Source organism: Bombyx mori, chromosome 7, assembly GCF_030269925.1.
Source record: "Bombyx mori chromosome 7, ASM3026992v2".
Lineage (NCBI taxonomy): Eukaryota > Metazoa > Arthropoda > Insecta > Lepidoptera > Bombycidae > Bombyx > Bombyx mori.
Genome location: NC_085113.1, coordinates 9,413,567 through 9,432,125, shown reverse-complemented (window position 1 = coordinate 9,432,125; position 18,559 = coordinate 9,413,567). Strand labels below are relative to the sequence as shown.

The following is an 18,559-nucleotide window of genomic DNA, read 5'->3' as shown; positions in this document are numbered from 1 at the left end:
CAATTGCCATACTTAAAAATGAAGAAAATATTTTTTTTTTCTATTATATACATAGCTGGTCTTCAATATTCGGATCAGAATGATATATTCCAAATTCAGATATATAATATATAATAGGTTGGGGGAAAAGTCTTAAAACCCTTAAAACCATTTTGACTTTGTCGGGTAAAACTAATAAACAATCGCATGAATTGCTTATTATTACGTTTGCGTGTACGATAGTTTCCGTCCACAGATACCGCAATAAAGGGTATTGAAATGCTTTTTTAATTACTTAAGAGGCACACGGTAGCAATCACATTAGCATCAACAATACATAAATTTTAACGACTTTATATTTTATTTATGGCCGCTTTATATCGCTTCGTTAAGCTTTATTTCTGCTTGTAGGTGTGTGGAGCTTTCATGAAATAATCGAGTTGGTTTTTGGCTTTTAATCGAACTGTATATTTAACGAACGGAAAGTACACTTAATGTAACCGCGAAACTAATTCCGAAAATTTTTGATGTTCAATTTAGAGTTTATGAATATCTCTAATACATATAATTCGCTTTTAAAACAGACAGAAATTGAACTCTTAACCGACTTCGAAAAGGAGGTTCACAATTAGATTCTATTTTATTAGAACTTTTCTCTAGGTGAAGCGATTTTGAGGATTCTTTTTTTTAGTTGAAAGCTGTATTTCTCATGTGGTCAGGTTTAAATATCACGTGGATAGGCAGCGGCTTGGCTATGCCCTGGCATTGCTGAAGTCCGTGGGCGACGGTAACCACTCACTATCAGGTGGGCCGTATACTCGTCTGCCTACAAGGGTAATAAAAAAAAAAGTAAAAAATTACGAACTGTAGAGTCCAATAGTTTTTGAGTTATCCTTAATTCAAATATTATGCATATTTACATTGACTACATTGATGAAATGCTCATTTTATTTTGTTGGAACTCGGCTTGCTCGGTGCTTACCTGTAGAGACTAGAGCTCGGAGTGAAAGCATTTGAATACAATGTCGAAATCGTCAATACCGAATACTTTTTACTTACGAAAAATATATTTAGGCAATACTTTTTTGTTTTTCTGTTTAAATCCGTTTGGTAACATGGGTAACGTTCAAAAGGCAACTACATCATTGTCCGGGGAGGAAAGAGAGGTAATACATATGGTACATGCTAAAATGCTCGCTTCCTCGATACTACTAGATCCTGGTCTCGTGTTATTAAAGCTACTTCCCTAAGCATCTGTAGCAGTATTATTAATTCCTTATCTAAGCATCCCACAATGGTTGTAGGTCGGTAAGTGGTAGGTTTTTGGTGGCAGGACGTCTTGTTAGTCCGGATGGGTAGGTGCCACCACCCTGCCTATTTCTACCGTGAAGCAGTTATGCGTTTCGGTTTGAAGGTTGGGGCAGCCGTTTTACTCAAGGTGGGTGGCGGCATTCACGCCTCAAATGTCTATGGGCTTCGGCAACCACTTAACACCAGATGGGCCGTAAGCTCGTACCCCATCAAAGCAATAATAATAAAAAACATTGATTCCTAGCTTGCTCACTACCCACCACTACAATAGTGAGCGCGTAATAGATATATCTTTTTTACCAAACAGGGGCCGCGGACGAGAGAAAAATGTAGACCTAAGAAGAAATGGATGGATTGCGTGAAAGACGACATGTGTAAGAAGGGAGTGAGCGAAGAAATGGTATATGATAGAGGAGTATGGAAGGAGAAATGCGCCGACCCCAGGTGACTGGGAGAAGGGCAGGAGAATGACGATAGCGGCCGCGGTCTTCTAATGTAATTCCTTACGACGACAATAATAAAATCGCTTTGAAAACACGATTCCTGAACGAAATAATTTCGACACTTTGGTTTTTATTACCAGTACACTAATCTATGAAGTTTTATATTAATAATAATTGTCTATAAATTTATATAAATAATAATAAAACTTCTCGGGATCCCCCAAAATGTCCACTAAAAAAGTCTCAGTATATGACCACCATTTTACTGAGAGATAATATAATCCCATATCATCTCATTTCATTTCATGCCATGTTTCATATTAATCAACTTCATTTTATTTTATAACATCATTTTAATATAAAATAATTTTTCACTGAAATTAAAATAAAACTTGATCTATAAAGGTCTTAGTTACCAGGTCATAAAATTCCTTAAAAAAAATTGTCCTGACGTCATTTATTTCAAATATTTTGTGGTACATATTCCACTTATGGTATTGCACAACATTTATTTGCAAGCCTATAAAGTTAGAAGCGAAAATCATGGCCGTTGTCGATTCACTAATTAAATCAACTGAGTCACGTACCGGTGACCTAATCACATCAATTGCTTCATTGGCTCCATTAATGAACATTCTTAGCGTGCGGCAAATTATTATTATTATTTTTAATGGCATATTTTTGTCTACTTTACACGGTAATTTAGGATCATCATAAATTACTTAAACGTAATTTAAAAGCAAGTCTATTCTAAAACAAAAGCTCTGCATGGATGTAACTACGCGGTAGAGGTATTGATAATGCATTATGAACAATGAAGACTAAAGTAAAACATTTATATTTGTTATCAACGAGAAATCGTTTCCCGTTTTGACACTATCGAACTTTGAGGTCGTTGATGGAGTGGCGATTCAAAACTTGTTTAACTACCAGTTCCTAGTATCTCGTGTTGAGGAGAGGTAAAATAATTATTTAAGGTTTTTTTTTATTGCTTAGATGAGTGGACGAGGTCACAGCTCACCTGGTGTTAAGTGGTTACTGGAGCCCATAGACATCCACAACGTAAATGCGCCACCTACCTTGAGATATAAGTTCTAACCGAAACGCATTACTGCTTCACGGCAGAAATAGGCAGGGTGGTGTTACCTATCCGCACGGACTCACAAGAGGTCCTACCACCATATAAAATTTAATAAATTTATTGAAAAGGATGAATGAGCTCGCCGTCTTCCTGGTTTTAAGAGGGCACAGGGACAGACGAATTCACGGATCCAAGAATTTATAGTTCATATTAACTATTATACACCCTTGATTTCGTTTTAGGCATAAAAAATCACAACACAAATAAAAATATTAATTTTATTTTATTTTATTTATTTATTTTCCACGCCTTCCTTTTCCACACAACGTCTAGCCGCCGGCAATTCTATCCTATTTATTGGCTTTTAAGTAATTAAAATAGCCTCGAACTTTTAGCCCGGCATATATGTAAAGCGTTTTGTTCATTATATAATCTCTAACATCTAAAATACTTTTACTACTTTACGAATTTTATTGTAAAATACATTGTCACGGTTGAAGAGTTCTCTTTTTTACCTACCTATTCTCTGGTAGCCTAAGGGCCTATTTCAACTTCTCCTAGACGGGTAGGTGAGCTGACGGAAAACTGAGAGAATTTACTAGCCCTAGCAAGAGCAGTGCATCGCAGAATCTACCATCGGATCGGAAACGCGATTCACTGATAAGATCCGGCGAGAAACTCAGTGCGTTGGAATTGGCCTTACCTGGAGCTAATTTAGATGTCGAATGCCGTGCTTGCCATGAAAATGGTTTCCCCCAAACTAAACCGACCGGTAAAGGAGCAACCCCTTAGAATACAAGGACGCGGTTTTATAGCTTGCGGGTTTTGACTTAAGCAAAAACACACAGGCATCGCAACCAAAATAAAAGCTTATAAGTGAAACAGCACTATAGCTTCGTATTTCAAATTGGAAATATCTACATAAAAAAAATTCAAAAAACAAACTTAGACATAAACAGCGGATAATGTCATTTGTACACGAAACAAATAAACAAACAAACAGCTTTCGTTTTTCACGGTTTATGTAAACTTAGTTCTCGGTCTGGTGACTACAATGGAGGCCGTTGTTAATTGGAAACAGTCCACAGATCCGGACGCATTCATCTGTTATTACGGTCGTTTGAGAGAGGAAAGAATTAACATAGACATTATAATATGAAAATTGTAGAGAAACCTACATTTTCTTGGTCGAAATTGAGGTCCTTGGCAAAAATCATACCTATTTTCCAGTTGGAAAACACTTCTCTAATAAAAGGCTCAGGGTTAATAGAATTTCGGGTGGGTTTTATGATGATTTTAATCATCACTGATCATTTGCATTATTGCGGAATGTTTATACTCCCTTATCAGAGGTTGATTTTGTTCCAAGTGAATTGAACATCGCCTACAAAAATATTTTAAGTGCACCAGATACCGTCCTCGTCGAACTCGTCAATTACGACGAAGAGTTCGACGAGCTAACTAACCCATAAATACAGTCCACTGAGTTTCTCGCCAGATCTTCTCATTGGGTCGCGATTTTTTTTTATTGTCCTTGTAGGCCGACGATCATACGGCCCACCTGATGGTGAGTGGTTACCGTCGCCCATGGACTTCAGCAATGCAGAGCCAAGCCGCTGCCTACCGCTTAATACTCTCTACAACTGGATCGATTAAAATTTTTTTATTTTCGTAAGAGTTACCCGTAAAATATCGAAAAACGAAATCACTAGAATTTGCTCAAGACGTCTTGACAGGTTCTTCAATAATCCAATTGGAATGCTTAAACGCCCACTAAAAGTGTTTATTCGAAACAAAATTTCGTGGTCACTGCTCTGATATGCTGATACTCGCGTCGCCAATGGAAGGTCAAGGCGAGCAAGTGACAGTGTTACGTTTGAATGTGCATAAATGCAATTTATTCACTGACATTGAACGTAATATTATTGGATCGTTTGGAAAACAATGTATCATTCATATAAGACATCTTTGAACGTTCTTATACGAAAACTAGCCGTACTCGCCCGCTTCGCTGGGCATTTAAAATTAACATTATTATTTATGGGCATTATTATTAGGGAGTCCAACACTCATATAAATATTAGCCTATCCATTAAGTACATGTATTTTCTACATGGATACCAAGTTTCAAGTCAATCGGATGCATGGTTCAGTAGTTATAGCGGAACATCCGTAAAACCACTGTAGATTTATATATTAGTATAGATTTCATACGGATAATCCGTTATCACGGTTGTCATTGTCACGGTTGAAGAGTTCTCTTTTCTTACCTGCCTATTCTCTGGTAGTCTAAGGGCCTGTTCCAACTTCTCCCAGACGGGTAGGTGAAAAAAGGTGGGTAGGTGACTGAAAACTGAGAGAATTTAGTAACACTAGCCCTAGCAAGAGCAGTGCTTCGCAGAATCTACCACCGGATCGGAAACGCGATCCACTGAGAAGATCCGGCGAGAAACTCAGTGGGCTGTGTCTGTGAGCTAATTTACCCATCGAGCCCTTCGTCGCAAGCGACGGGTTCGACGAGGATGGTGACCGGATGCAAAGCGATTGATAATTTCCCAAAAATATAATCTCTTAACAATCGACTAAAAATAATTTTTTTTATTTTTTATTGCTTAGTTGGGTAGACGAAGGAGCTCACATCCCACCTAGTTTAACCGGTTACTGGAGCCCATAGACATCTACAACATAAATGCCGCCATCCACCTTGAGATACGACTTCTAATGTCTCAGTATAGTTACAACGGCTGCCCCACTCTCAAACCGAAACGCATTATTGCTTCACGACACAAATTGGCGGGATGGTGGTACCTACCCGTGCGGACTCACAAGAGGTCCAACCACCAGTAAAAAGATGTAAGATTAGATGTAAATAATATATCAACCAGCAATGTGAGAATTGTCTAGTGTCGATTACGATTCTATATTAATTTATTGTTGACCGATACATGTCCATACTGGGACGAGCCGTCGTATAATTACAAGTCACTCACGAACGCGCTACTACCCATTGGAAATCGTTAAACAGTAGCTACTGCTTATAATTATTCAACATCAATCGTATCGGACTCATAAATGTCTGCCTAGTTCGGTTGATTAAATACTATTTTTAATTTTACGGTTGCAGCGGTCAGGCCATTGAACTTCAGGTGTGTGCAGGGGAGAGATGGGCAAATTTGTTTGATGTTACAAAACAAATACTTACTTAGGTATATTAAAAAAAAAACTTCTTTTTTTATTGCTGTCGATGCGCAGATCACAACCCTTGGCTATTAATGAAACTCGTGGACATTATGAAGTTAATTCTATCATCCCCTTTTTAAAAGTTTCAATACTATTGTTCTGTTCTAAATAAATACATACTAACAATCTCAACTGATGAGGTCACTCATAAATGACGTAAACTGGGAGAAAAAAGAATCAAGTATCACATATAATTACGGAACATATTATGTACAAGCGGCCCGCTCCGGCTCCGCTCGGGTCTTTAACAAAAATTTCAACGATATTTGACGTTTTTTTTTTTTAATAAAATAACACTTATTGCGGCATAACTGTAATAGTTAGATATATGCTGTCGCTACACTTTTTGTAAATAATAATGTGTTCTACAAAGTCGTAGTACATTATTTTATTCTATCATCAATAGTTTTCGCAGGGCACGCGATGTAAAGAATATTTTAGGTAATTATTTTTACACTTTAGCTTACATTATTTGACTTTTAGTAAGGATCCCTAATTTTTTTCAAAAAGGATTATAGCCTATGTCACTCGGGAATAGTGTAGCTTCCAAACAGTGAAAGAATTTTTCAAATCGGTTCAGTAGTTTCGAAGCCTATTCAATACAAACAAACAAGTATTTCCTCTTTATAATATTAGTATAAAAGTATAGATATAGAAGTATAGATAGTATAGACTACCAATATGCCGCATACTTCAGTATCTATAGTAGTAGTACTTATCAGCTCCCGACATTACTGACATCCTACCTGCTACTACGCTACTACCAATTGAACTGTATAGAAAAAAATAGTAAAGTACGCTCACTTTTGTCTCATGGCGTTCGGAGTTCGATTTCCGATCGTATTTATTTCTATTTATTTTTGTATTTGTTATTGTCACCGACACGTAAACTCGAGAGAAACTCGGATAGGGGAAGTTCTGTGTTAAACGTTCATTTATTTAATTATACCCCCCGATAGCAGAAATTCTCAATGCGGCCCTGTACAAGTAGTTACGGGTGAAACCCTGTGTGCTAAGCCCTGTCGAATGTCTTGAATCCACGATCATGTCGTCCATTGCTAATCAATAATAGTTTTTATTTTTATTTTTGTTTTCTCCACGGACACCAAATTAAGATGTAAGATTTCGTGCGAAACGAATCACAAGAGAAATTTCACTAGTGAATAAATTTAGTTGTTTTTTTGTCTCTTTTTTTTTCGTGCGTAATATAATGGAGAGAAAGAGAGGTAATGACCGAGACGAGGTATAGTAACCGGCAAACATCGTGAGCAAATGACCTTGACTGCGCAGAACCGAATTTTAGATCACTTTGGTGGTGAGGGTGAGGCGCGACGGCAGGGGAAATCGTATCGAGCGCGTTATTGGTAGATCAGTCGAACCTTGCGTCCCGCACCGCGCCTTCTTTCCGCTTGCTCCTAAAAGTACGCTTGCGTACAGTGAAAAGTCTATCGTTATTAATCGTTAAGTTATATTTTGTTATAATTGCTTGTTGACTTTGTTGCCATTGCTATTTGTTGAGTGTTTGTTGATTTTTTATAAAAAATACACTATGCCGCGACAAACTGGTGTAGTATTCAAAAGAAAGGGTAGAAAAATTGTGTACGACGTATATTGCTTCATTATAAAACAGGGGAAGAATGATATTATGGAAAAGTAAAACAGACTTCGGAAGCAACAAAAACATCAGTGAGTACTGTTAGGTGCATTATTAACGAAGCTAAAGGCTCTGGCTTGCTCATCGTGCTTGGGACTCCGGGTAAGAAAAGATCAGGGAAGAAGAAAGTTACCGGAATGGATAGTTTCGTTCAATCTGTAATAAAAAGATGTAATCATAATAACTACATAACAAGCAGCGAAACTCCGTACCGTAGAAAGGCTTTGAAAATTTTAAAGAAGATATACATTTTAATGGCTCGGAATGAAGTTTACGACGAATTATGAAAGAGCTAGGCTTCAGATGGAAAAAAAAAACAGAAAATAATCGAAAGCTGGTAATTGAAAAAAGTAACATTCGATTACTACGAATCGAATATCTTCAAAAAATAATTAATTATGGACAAAAAAGAAGATCGAACCGACTGAGTCGTAAACTACACCGATGAGCCCTATGTCGACTTATCACGATGATGGTGACTCGGGTGATGAAAACAGTGATGATGATAATGGTCAAGATAATGATAACGAAAAAAAAATTACAAATACCAGCTTCGCTTCAACTGAACGAAGACCTGGCAACAGCTCTAGTTTTGACTTAATAGAAGGAATATCTATTTTACTCCAAGATTAAATTATTACAATTATTAACCTATATTTTTTGTTGATGTTCTAATAAATATATAAATAAATACATATGTTGATTTTAATAATTTAATTGCATTATGACGCAGAGTAAATAATGTTTTTGCACGTGAGTGTACCATGCGCAAACTTACCCCCACTACGTCAACAAATGCTCAAGAAGTTTGCCGGCTATTATAATTGTATTGAAACAACAAATCACACTTCAGTCTTTATTAAACTGAGTCAATGATATTACAAAGCTGGATCCATATGAAAAGAGTCGGTACGGTTCGGTCGGTTTCTTCATAATCCTTCTAACACAAGATTCCATTAGTCTTAAGGGCAATTATGATTATGAGGAATTAAAAGATGACATGGACATGGAACGCAGGGCTTTGGCTATCAGAGGGAATGTAGTGGCCCAAAGATTTACTGGTTGTTCAGTGCCTGTCAAAATAACCCTCTTCAAGGCTTACTGCCAAACCTTTTACACAAGCGGTCTTTGGGCTACTCGCACTCTTTGGCATATCGAAGAATCTAGCAGTACCTAGAACGCTCGGGAAGTACAACGCCATCTATTGTCAGGTAGCGGAAACACAACAGCGAACGGATCGCATGAAGCGAAGCGGAAGAAAAGAATTGAGAGTTTTAAAGTGTTGTTGAGTGTTTTAAGTGTTCTAAATGTTGAGTAGGTACAGCTTTTAGTTATACTTTGGTGGAACATTTATTTATCCCGAACCTAACGCGCTTAACAATAATAACACACTATGAGACTATGATGTCTTGAAATATAAGATTTTTATTTTATTTTAGTTTTATTTTTCTATACTAATATTATCTATACTTATATAATAATATTATAAAGAGGAAAGATTTGTTTGTTTGTTTCGAATAGGCTCCGAAACTACTGGACCGATTTGAAAAATTCTTTTTCCATTAGAAGCCGACATTGTCCTTGATGAACATAGGGAATTTTAAAAAAAAAAAAATTAATTTTACCTTTTTGGTTTCATGTGTGTTTTAATGTTTCCGAAGCGAAGCGAGGGCGGGTCGCTAGTATTTTTATAAATCTACTACGAACCGAACATACGTTATTGCATATTGGAACGCCAAAATCAAATACGAAGCAATGCCCTGCGCTGATCAATACTAATAAATAATTTTAAAGAGACATGTCATACATTCTTGTCGAAAACAAAAAAAGAAACAAAAAAACGTCTTCCCGTAATTACTCATGTAAAATAGACGGAAATACGTTAAATAAACAATGCAATTACAACAATAAGTGCACAATAAGGCTTAGATAAAGCCAGATTCCGGGCCGCATTCTTGACGTCAGGTAAGAAGGATAAAAACTACAATGGGTGGGTAGACGAAGACGTTCCCATGGTTAGTTCACACGGTGCGTCACACCCCGTGAACAGTGAACAGGCTCGGCTGGGGATGGGCGGCCTTTGACCTCGACTAGATCAAATTAATGCCACTAACACGAAACGTGTTATCATGGCGAATTCGTATCGAAATTTTTAGTACTAGCCGTACTCGTCCGCTACGCTGGGCATTTAAAATTAACATTATTATTTACTGTCATTATTATTAGGGAGTCCAACACTCATATAAATATTAGCCTATCCATTACCAAGTTTCAAGTCAATCGGATGCACGGTTCAGTAATTATAACGGAACATCCGTAAAAACCACTGTAGATTTATACATTAGTACTAGCTGCCCCGGCAGAATTCGTAGTGCCTCAATCGATAAATAAAAGAACTAAACTTTTGTATAAAATAAACATAAAACAAACAAAAGGAATCCTTCCGACGGGGGACACATCAAAGGAAAAAGAAAATTGTTATTTTTCTTTAATTCCGAGCATCTTCATATTTATTTACATTTTAAGCCTTCCCTGGACTTCCACAAATAATTCAAGATCAATATTAGCCAAATCAGTTCTCGAGTTTTAGCGAGACTAAAGAAACAGCAATTCATTTTTATATTTAAAGATGTTCTTCAGTTTTAACGTGTCGTAGAGATGATTAAAACTACTTTTAGTAACCTGCTAACGTAATTTAGCACAAATATCAAAGAATAACAGTTTAGTCGACGAAAATGACGAAAACTGAAAAATCTTGGTAACGTGGGAAATCAAGTAAGGAAAAAAGAGATTATACCGCATTTAAGTATATAATGTTTGATAGCTAAAACTTATTAATACCTACGCAACGAATTTTATATGTTGCTTGAAAATGAGATTGGTATTTGTAGCGTAATTGATAAGCATTAATGCGCAAAGACGAAATAGCTAATCTATAACAATCCAATCATTTTGTGGGCAATTGAGACTTCATGTTTTAATGCTGAATCCTAAAAAAATTGTATTAACGAATCAAACAAATTAAATTTTAAAACAATGCTTTTATATATTATATTCTAGTAATAGTATTATTATGCGCATAAGATCTTTAAACGCCAATTAAGCCCGGACTCGTATTTTACTTCCGCGATGGTCACCTTAGATTTATACATCTCTTTCTAATGCGACCGTTAGAAGACATACGAATGAACTGTCATGTTTCCGGTGATATGTAATCTATCTTGTACAAAATTTATGAGCAAGATGTAGCCTGACGCACGTGATAAACTAGTGGAACCGGCACGACGGGCAGTATGCGTCCAAGCAAAAGTACATACTGGTTAATGGTTCCAGAATGCATAGCGTCCATGTCAGTTGTATTTTTTTTTTTTTTTTGTAACTAGTAACGGTAATTTTTTCTGTAACTGCCAAAAAATATGTGGCCCGTCACAAGTTGTGTTATTAAAATAAAGGACCCTGCAAACTTGAAGTATACACTTGAGTTACTCTTTAAAATTCATATTATCTTGCTTGCTTGTTTCGGTTTGTTTCGCGTCCTATAATAAAAAAAGAATATGCCCAAAATGGTGAACGCTCGAAATACCCTTTGCACGTAACGTTTTTAAGAACATCTGCTTCTGTGTTTGCAAATATCAAGTTTTGGACTCAGCGCGGCAGGTGCCACGAACCACATGTTCAGACTACCAAGAAAAAAAAGACAGATCCCATTTTGCAGTCGCTCGATATTATCATTTTGTACGCATACAATAAAAATGAATCGTTTTAAACCTTAGTGGCTATCTACTATTATACACAAACTTTTTTTTTCCTACCTTAGCTGACGGTCTTGAGAGACCATATCAGCGTCACCGGGCGAGTAGATGAGCTCACGGGGCTCAAACCTGACGTTGTTGCTAACACGAATTCGACCAAGAGCCGTGTTTCGCAGAATCTACCATCGGATCGGAAACGCGACCCACTGAGAAGATCCGGCGAGAACCTCAGTGGGCTATACCACAAATACACACTATTATTTAATTTTAACATGATTTGCGGGTAGGCCTAAACTAAGAAAAACTATTGGTCATGATAAAAGATAAATGGAACCACGTAAGAAGCAGCAGGTTTATACAGCAGTAGATTTATATAATAAATAAAAAATCATAATAAATAAAAGATTTTGTAGTCTAGTATTGAAAATAGTGAATGTAACGTAATATGTGATTCTCATTGTAAATAGACTAGTTTTATGTGCAATTATGAGCGATGCGGTCGTGCGGACAACAGTATGTGCGGTAGCACCTGTTACTATATGTACGTGTCTGTAATTGTACGATATGTAATAAATTATAATAATTATTCTACTGTACCTACGCGTGTATGTCACTGAGCTCCTCTTAAACGGCTGGACCGATTTTAATGATTTTTTTGTATGCGTTTGGGTAGCGCCTTGGATGGTTTAGATTCACTAATCAAGCCGGCAGATGGCGCTGCAGTCGGTATCTAGGTAATTTATCTTTTTTTTTGCCCTTGTAGGCAGACGAGTATACGGCCCACCTGATGGTGAGTGGTTACCGTCGCCCATGAACTTCAGCAATGCCAGGGGCAGAGCCAAGCCATTGCCTACCGCTATCTACACTGCAACTAAGCGGCTGGATCGACTTGAATGAATTTTGATGATGAATTTTTGTGTATGCATTCATTCATTCATTTTGTGTATGCAGGACAACGTCTGTCGGGTCTGCTAGTGTTAATATAAAATTGGAGCTTTAACTACATCGATGAATTAAAACGTGCCCCACTTTGGGGCTCTGAGTAATTGTTCGAGATGATGTACCGTAGCAAAGTTCATCCACACTATCTGGAACCGTTGAGTTCATCCACGATGCGTTTTCAAAAATATTTTTTATCCTATCCAACTCTGGAACGAAATTCCTATCACGGTGTTTCCGAAGCGCCATGACATGGCTCCTTCTTCAAACGAGATTAGCATGAGCGACAGCATTTACTTTCGTCTGCCTACAAAACTAATAAAAAAAAATCTAACAGCGCTTAAGGAAATACGAAAGTGGCGACGTCTAGTCCTCTCAGTTATAGGGCGCTATAAAAATCACATGTACATCAATAATAAGATAGCCCTTATTACAATGCATGGACATCTCATAATCGATTGTGGTTCTATCACGGTCTGCGAACTTTGGTCTTTTTTTCCTACCTAAGCTGGGCAGCCTTTAGATGCTATGTCAGTGTAACTGGGCGAGTAGGTGAGCTCACGGGGCTCTAACCTGTGGACGTTGCTAACACTAGCCCTATCAAGAACAGTGCTTTGCAGAGTCTACCACCGGATCGGAAACGCGACCCACTGAGGAGATCCGGCGAGAAACCAATGGACTGTGTCTGTGGATTAATTTACTCGCCGAGCCCTTCGTCGCAAGCGACGGGTTCGACGAGGACGGCGACCGGTGCTTGAGGTACCTAAAAGCACCGTCAGTGAATCGGGAGGATCCGAAATGACGTGTTTAGGGCCTCCGTCCACCCCACGTCGTGTGAATATTCAGAACACCTGGATAGTCTCGCTACACCGTAATATGAATTAAAATAAAACAAGAGTACACATATAGTTATGCATAGCTAAGTACATTGACCACTACGCAACCTTGCTATTGTAACTTAAGTACTGGTTTCCGATTACTGACATCTTCAAGATCATTTCAGAACAAAAATAAGAAATGAACTTTTTTTAACCGACGACAAAGAAGAGAAGGAATACGACTGAATGTGAAAGCTGGTGCTAATTTGGTCGCATTTAAACTTTATCAAGATCTGATCTGTAGTTTTAGAATTGTATTAGTAATACATATTTAACTGACTTCAACTGTGCTGATAATATTCTAATTTTATACTATTAAAGTATGATTTTATTTATCAAAATTTTGTATTATTTCTCCTTTAGAAGCAAGTCGAGTAAAATATAACAGTAATAACTTTTTTCATTACCCGTTCGTTAGTAGCCTTAGGGGCTATTACAGCTACGCTGGGACTGGTAGGTGAACTCGTGGGCTCAACCTTAGAGAATGTGGTAACACTGACCCTAGTAAGAGCACTGCAGAATCTACCATCGGATCGGAATCGCGACCCATTTGTCAAGAACCGGCGAGAAACACATTGGGTTGTGTAACTGCTGTAGACTTAAATATCCCAAAATAAAAAAAGGAATAATGTCCATGTAAACAAGACGAAACAAAAAAGTCTAGTTTTTATTTTAGAAACAGACAAAGGGTTCATTAGTTTTATTCTGAGGCAAACGGAAACGACACCTTACGTGATTCTTGGAACAATAACACAAGGCTTAGCGAAGAGTTCATTGAACTCGGGTGTTGGAAATAAAACAGAAATATATTATGTGTGTGTATTCCACAAGAAACTTCAGTATTTGAAATAAATAAAACTTAAACATCTGACACAACCTAATCTGTTTGTAGTCAAATGAGTGCAGTGCAAACCGTTTTTTTTAAGTTAGATTCTGGTAGATTACTAAAAACGAGTGGTCCCGCAGTAATCGAAATTCAACTATAATTAATTCTATTGTCAGAGACTATCATACTTCTATAATCACAGATTTCGCCAAGACTACACTATAGACAAATATTAATAAAGATAAACAATATTATGTAATCTATTCTCATTTTGACCACAGACTTTAATGCCCTGACAAAAGTTTGACAGTAATTAAATAGTATATATGTGTGTGTCAAATACATGATAGTGTGTGTAATGTTTTTTTATTGAAATAATGTATTATTAATGCATAATTTTTAAAAAATATTAGCTAGCATTCTGCACTCCTTCTCTATATTCTCTATAAGTGTGGGAAATTTTATACTCCTCCGTCCGCGCAATCTGCGTAAAAAGGGGTACAAAGTTTTTGCTTCACTTATTAATATATTGATATCCAAAAAGCAACTAGGACTGACAGTCTTACGATAGAATGGTCTACCCGGCTGTTAGAAGATGGGGGTTAATGACCTTGGTTCCTCGAGCTATGACGAGCTACACCAGCTTCTAGTAGCAATGTCCTAATCTTGTTTTCTTATCTAACTCTCACTTTATCCTTATCTCGAATATTGGTGGTAGCGCGTGCTTTGAACTTGCATGGACGTTTGAAGTCGTTTTGACCTAAAAGGCTAGGCTTTGAAAGCTTCAAATATTAATAATTATCATATAAATCAAGTTTCCTAATCTTACGCAGTAGCCATGCCTAAACAAATTAAAAGGCAGTTATTTGTGACCTTAATTAAGTTAAAACGAAGATTCCATGAATATTTTTGTAAAATCGGATAATCCTGATATTTTGACGTATGACGTCATATCTCGTTAATCGTGTATTAGTGCATGATCTGTGGTTAGCGCGTCTCCCCATTTTTTTTCAAATTTGCGCGGCAATTTTTGTAACATAAGCCCGTCATGTCCCTTTTCAATTATCAAAACACAAGATGATCTGTTTTCATGATCAGTCGTCTTCGGTCATAAAAATAGCTAGTGGAACATAAAACTTAGATCTTTATTCTAGATTAAGTACTTACCTATTTTTTATTATCGAAGTACTGGCCGAAATGGCTGAATTCGGATACTTAGATAAAGTTTCTCAGACCTTGATAGTTCAGCAGGCTACAAATAATAACGATATAATACTCGTACTGCGAAATTGGTCATTTTAACACAAATTGAACGTCTTCACTTTATTGTCTCCATTAGGACGTTCCACAATTATAACTTTTCAATTTTCTGATTCATTCTTTAGATTGCATTCGGGAATCTGACAGTAGTTTTATATAAGTAACTGATAAATGATGACGACTTTCAACAAGAAGTATTATTCTGTGTACACAGTCGTCTCTTATTGAAGTGTAGTCACTAAGGATTTTGTTGTTTGGTTCGTTTATACTATATCTTGAACAGGTCCTTACGGAACCAGCAGATCCAATAACCCTTGCATTAGACGCCTTCAGCTCTAACATTAGGAGCAGACTCGGTAACCGTGCAATCTAACCTAAGTATCAACCCGCTGAGTTTCTCTCCGGATCTTCTCAGCGGGTCGCGATTCCGATCCGGTGGTAGATTCAATCGCGAAGCAACTGCTCTCGAGTTATTAGGACCACTTCGGACGCGCCTGGGCAGCTGTACGCTAATCCCACCCTCTTGGCTGAGCCTTTGCTCGTCCACCTGTCCTGGTGAAACTGGAGAGGCCTCCGGGCCACCAGTAACCACCCTCATTCATAAAAAAAAACTATATCGTGATGTAGCACCATTAATGATAAAATGTTTAGGACATTGTGTAACATTATGGATTTATGAGATGGAAAAAAAGTTGAGGAAAGATTTTAAGATTCGCATTCGGATTAAGAGTTTAGGGCAGTCTTTTTTTTATTGCTTAGATGGGTGGACGAGCTCACAGCCCACCTGATATTAAGTGGTCACTGGAGCCCATAGACATCTACAACGTAAAATGCGCCACCCACCTTGAGATATAAGTTCTAAGGTATCAGTATAGTTACAACGGCTGCCCCACCCTTCAAACCGAAACGCATTACTGCTTCACGGCAGAAATAGGCGGGGCGGTGGTACCTACCCGTGCGGACTCACAAGAGGTCCTACCACCAGTAATTACGCAAATTATAATTTTGCAGGTTTGATTTTTATTACACGATGTTATTCCTTCACCGTGGAAGTCAATCGTGAACAATTGTTAAGTGCGTATTTCATTAGAAAAATTGGTACCCGCCTGCGGGATTCGAGCATCGGTGCATCGCTAGATACGAATGCACCGGATGTCTTATCCTTTAGGCCACGACTGGGTCTCTTAAACCACCGTCTTCCACCTCAAGGACTCTCACCAGGGCTCTCGTGAGGTCATTTCAGAGGCAATACGGACCCCGGGTCAAAAATCGCACTCGAAAACTGCAGTAATAACTGCAAGAATCTAAATATTATGGCAACATAAATAGCTGCCTAAGTACATTGAAACTATACGTGATTAGTCCCCAAAAGCGGTTCTAATTAAAAGTTCCCATTTAAGCGATCTGTCCACATTAAGCAATCAATTTCCCGGTGCCGTGAACTTTGATCGAATTAAAACCGAATGCACGTCACTATAATGGATGGGATTAAGCGTGGGCACGGCATCGAATGAATTCAGAATGAACACGAATCGGTTTCAAACGCCAGACGGGCCCAGGTTCCGTCGCCCGCATAGAGAAACAAATCAAGACTTTATCATGATTACCGAAAAGTTCATTTATCATTGTTTATTTTGTGCACGATACAAAAGACTCTCTCTCCCCCCAGTTTTCGGTCGGTCGTCATGCAATTTATCAATCAAAAACCAATTGGTTTGCTTACGTGTCCGTTGCCAATTTTGAATGTCAGCTTGTATGAAATTTCGTATGTTAGTTAAATTTTTAAACGAGTACTTTATTAAATTTATGTCACGCAATTAGAGAATGCGGTATTCCGTTTTTATGTTGGCCAGTGTTTTAGTTGCACAACTTATGATTTGCAACGGGTTTAAACATTATAAGACATATTGCATTCATTGATTGATTTTCAACTCAATTGCCCTTGAAAATAGTTCAATATTCACAATTTCAAAACATTTTAATATTAAAAGCACGTGCTTCTTTTATTATGAAAACACAACTTAAAATATCAACAGTCCAGTTTCATGTTATATTAAAATTTATAAAAAAATTTACTGTGAATTATTTTTTTATTGCTATACTTGAGTCGACGACTTCATTAGTGATAAATTTTTTTAATGCTTTGATGTATGGACGAGCTCACAGACCACCTGATGTTAGGTGGTTACTGGAGCCCATAGACATCTACGACGTAAATGCGCCACCCACCTCGGGATATAAGTTCTAAGGTCTCAGTATAGTTACAACGGCTGCCCAACCCTTCTAACCGAGACGCATTATTGCTTCACGGCAGAAACAGGTGGGGTGGTTCAGTAAAAAGTGACAGACATTATCCATGGACATAACAATGCAAATATCTCCACAAAATTGAATTTAAAAAAAAACCTAGTAGCCTTAATACCAGTAACCCAGTAAACCAGTAGTAGCCCTTGGCGAGTCGTAGTCCTATTGACTAGACTGAAAAATTAACCAATAACAATTATCTATACAATAATGTTTCAATTTGAGTAATTTTCTATTGGGTGTCTAACCACTGTAACCAATTAATGCTCTGACATGTCAAATACTTATTTCTGCCGTGAAGCAGTAATGCGTTTCGGTTTCAAGGGTGGGGTAGGTACCTAGTCGTTGTAACTATACTTGAGACCTTGGAGCTCTCAAGGTGGCTGGCGCATTTACGTTGTAGATGTATATGGGTTACAGTTACCCCTTAACACCAGATGAGCTGTGAGCTCGTCTACCCCAACTAATCAATAAAAAAAACGAAGTTTAGTTTAGTTATTAAGTCGCGGTAACCATTTTACCTAAGTAAGTTCTTATAAAAATAACGTTGTTAATATAAAGATACAATTATTAACATACCATTAACGATGAATCTGTGTCTGTCATTCATAAGTTCCTTAGCTAGTTTAGGGCATTCGTTTTTCAACACATCACACAAATCATTCAACTTAGCACCGCTTTGTTTACTAACAACTTCAATGAAATAATTACACTTATCACATTCGTCCGCACTAGTTACCGTTTCCAAATCGTGTAAATTAAAGATTCCTTTCTTAACTAAAACATCTAGTATGTTCGTATCGGTTAATTCGCGTAATAAAATGTGCTTGTGCCTTATGAGGCCGGCACAAACGCTACCGGCCGCGGCCATCGTTCGACTGAACAGAATCGG

General features: G+C 37.5%; 1 protein-coding gene across 14 annotated transcripts in view; it reads right to left on the bottom strand.

Moving 5' to 3' along the window:
* LOC101738587 (tight junction protein ZO-2) overlaps positions 1-18,559 on the bottom strand; it is a 128,503-nt gene extending 109,944 nt beyond the window's left edge. For 7 of the 14 annotated variants that reach the window (XM_012694830.3, XM_021351408.2, XM_012694831.3 and 4 more), the window contains exon 1: positions 18,247-18,559. In XM_012694830.3, the coding sequence (XP_012550284.1) occupies positions 18,247-18,538 (292 nt within the window). In that variant the 5' untranslated portion in view covers positions 18,539-18,559. The remainder of the gene's footprint in view (positions 1-18,246) is intronic. The other 7 variants (XM_012694839.4, XM_062669434.1, XM_004931324.3 and 4 more) reach the window with 1 other exon arrangement.